The sequence below is a fragment of the Mizuhopecten yessoensis genome, unplaced genomic scaffold (assembly GCF_002113885.1).
Source record: "Mizuhopecten yessoensis strain PY_sf001 unplaced genomic scaffold, ASM211388v2 hete_36027922, whole genome shotgun sequence".
NCBI lineage: Eukaryota > Metazoa > Mollusca > Bivalvia > Pectinida > Pectinidae > Mizuhopecten > Mizuhopecten yessoensis.
The window spans coordinates 1-1,906 of NW_018482675.1; the positions used below are offsets into that span (position 1 = coordinate 1).

The window sequence follows — 1,906 nt, forward strand, 5'->3', positions numbered from 1 at the left end:
GGACTTGAGAGAAACATGGGTGGTTTATCAAGAATCGGTATCTTTGATGTGACCTGCATTCCTTTGTCACACTACGAGACATTTGCCGCAGCACTTGGCGTAGATCAAGGTCTCACGAAAATCTCGCCACAACCCCTCACAAAGAAATTCATCTATTGGCTCAGCTTTAATGTTGAATACCAAGGTATTAAATCATAATTCAATCTTCTGTGGTTCTGTGGTACCTATTATTAATAAACTAAAATTTGTTTAAATGATGCTGCAAGACATTTATGAAATATTTCAAATTGTCTGTGTTTGCTAGCGCTAAGTGGTCTCTATTGTAATACAACATGTAGTATTGTTTACATTACAAATTTAACTACCACGTGTGTCAAGTAATTGACTGTATGACCTTTATTTGATATGTTTTACTATTACTGTAATTACTAATACCTATAGTCGTTGTTCAGTAAATCACCAGAACCATTGTTTGTGATTACATTTTTACAATATGAAGTGTCACCATGATTGTTATAATGTAATTAGCATTGTAGCCTGAAGAGTACACATGTCCAATTATTCAACACTAAGACACATAAACACATGCTAGACAGCAAGCATAACACACTATTTATGTTATTTGCACCCAACATCAGAGATGCAGGTGCTGTATGGTAATCGTGATATACATCGCATCCATCCATGATGTTTTAAGATTTGAAATTGTTGCTATTTTGGAACTAAGCAATATGACTGTTATTATCTCTTAAATTCAATACAATTTTTGTTGTGTTTTCTGTTCAGATTAATTTGGACTGTTAACTTCTATTAAGATTTGATACTCTTCAGAATCCTAGCCTCTGGGAAATTCTTCCCAGATAAGCACATACATAAACTAAAATTAACTTGTTTCTCTGGTCATAGGAAAAACAACAGCTGAGCTGCTGGAGCTATGGGTCAAAGATGCCACAACAGTCTTATCTGCCCGGGCGGCAGGGACTCAACTTGACCTCTACAAAGTCATAGCTGAAAGGAAGGTAACTCTTTTGATGCCTCTATAGTTACAGTAGGACCTTAACTCACAATAAGTATATCTATTTATGTAAGGATTGATAAGTAATATTATATGTAGGGCTATTTGATGCAATATGTTTGTCCAAATGTACCTGTGTGAACTGTACTGTGACGTTAACTCTGACCTCAGATATGCTTGCTTGAATCCTATTGCCACCTGATTATTTCAATGAGCAGCTTGCAATACTTTTGCAATGTCTTGGTAGATCTCGCATCCCAGGTTAATCAGTCCTCTGCTGTGTCATCGTGAGAGCCATTTGGTTGCCTTTTTGGTTGTGTGTTAATATCAGATCGTGTGGGTTCAAATGTATAGTCTATTTTACTGTTGTGTAATTTGATTGTGTTCAATGGTCCTCTTTTTGTATTATTCTGCCAATAATCACAGTGTCATGGGAAAATCCACGGCTAGTGTCTTTTTCAACAGGGACATTGACAACCCACGGTTGACATTTTTAACATTGATTGTAGCTAACTTATACTATATATCCAGGCATACCTATAATCCTGTTACCGGTATTCACACATCTATTCTCTGTGCTTACTCCTACAGGTGCATTGCTTCATTGGTACGGATGTGCCAGACGAGGTTGACAAGTTGTCTTTCGCACTCCCTTTGATGCAAGAGAATGGGGCCAATGTACAGATAGAGTGTCGGGCAGTACAACTCTTGGAAGAATACACCACAAGAATCATGACTGAGAACATACAATAACATTAGCAACCTGCCTCTGAACAGTCAAATGATGTGAAACAGATCCTTCATGTGATAGCATTTAAAAAGTTGGTCTAGTTGGATTATGTATAGTTGGATTATATATTGTAGTCATTATGTTTCATTGTTGTTTTTCTT

At 36.7% G+C, this 1,906-nt stretch overlaps 1 protein-coding gene across 1 annotated transcript; it reads left to right on the forward strand.

Annotated features, from left to right (window-relative positions):
* Positions 1-3: 3 nt before the first annotated feature.
* On the forward strand, positions 4-1,895 carry LOC110444123 (the record flags this gene model as incomplete). The annotated part of the gene is made up of 3 exons (XM_021488535.1): positions 4-184; positions 907-1,019; positions 1,607-1,895. Coding segments are annotated over 3 exons (456 nt in total), but the record flags the coding sequence as incomplete, so codon positions are not given.
* Between the last annotated feature and the right edge of the window lie 11 nt (positions 1,896-1,906).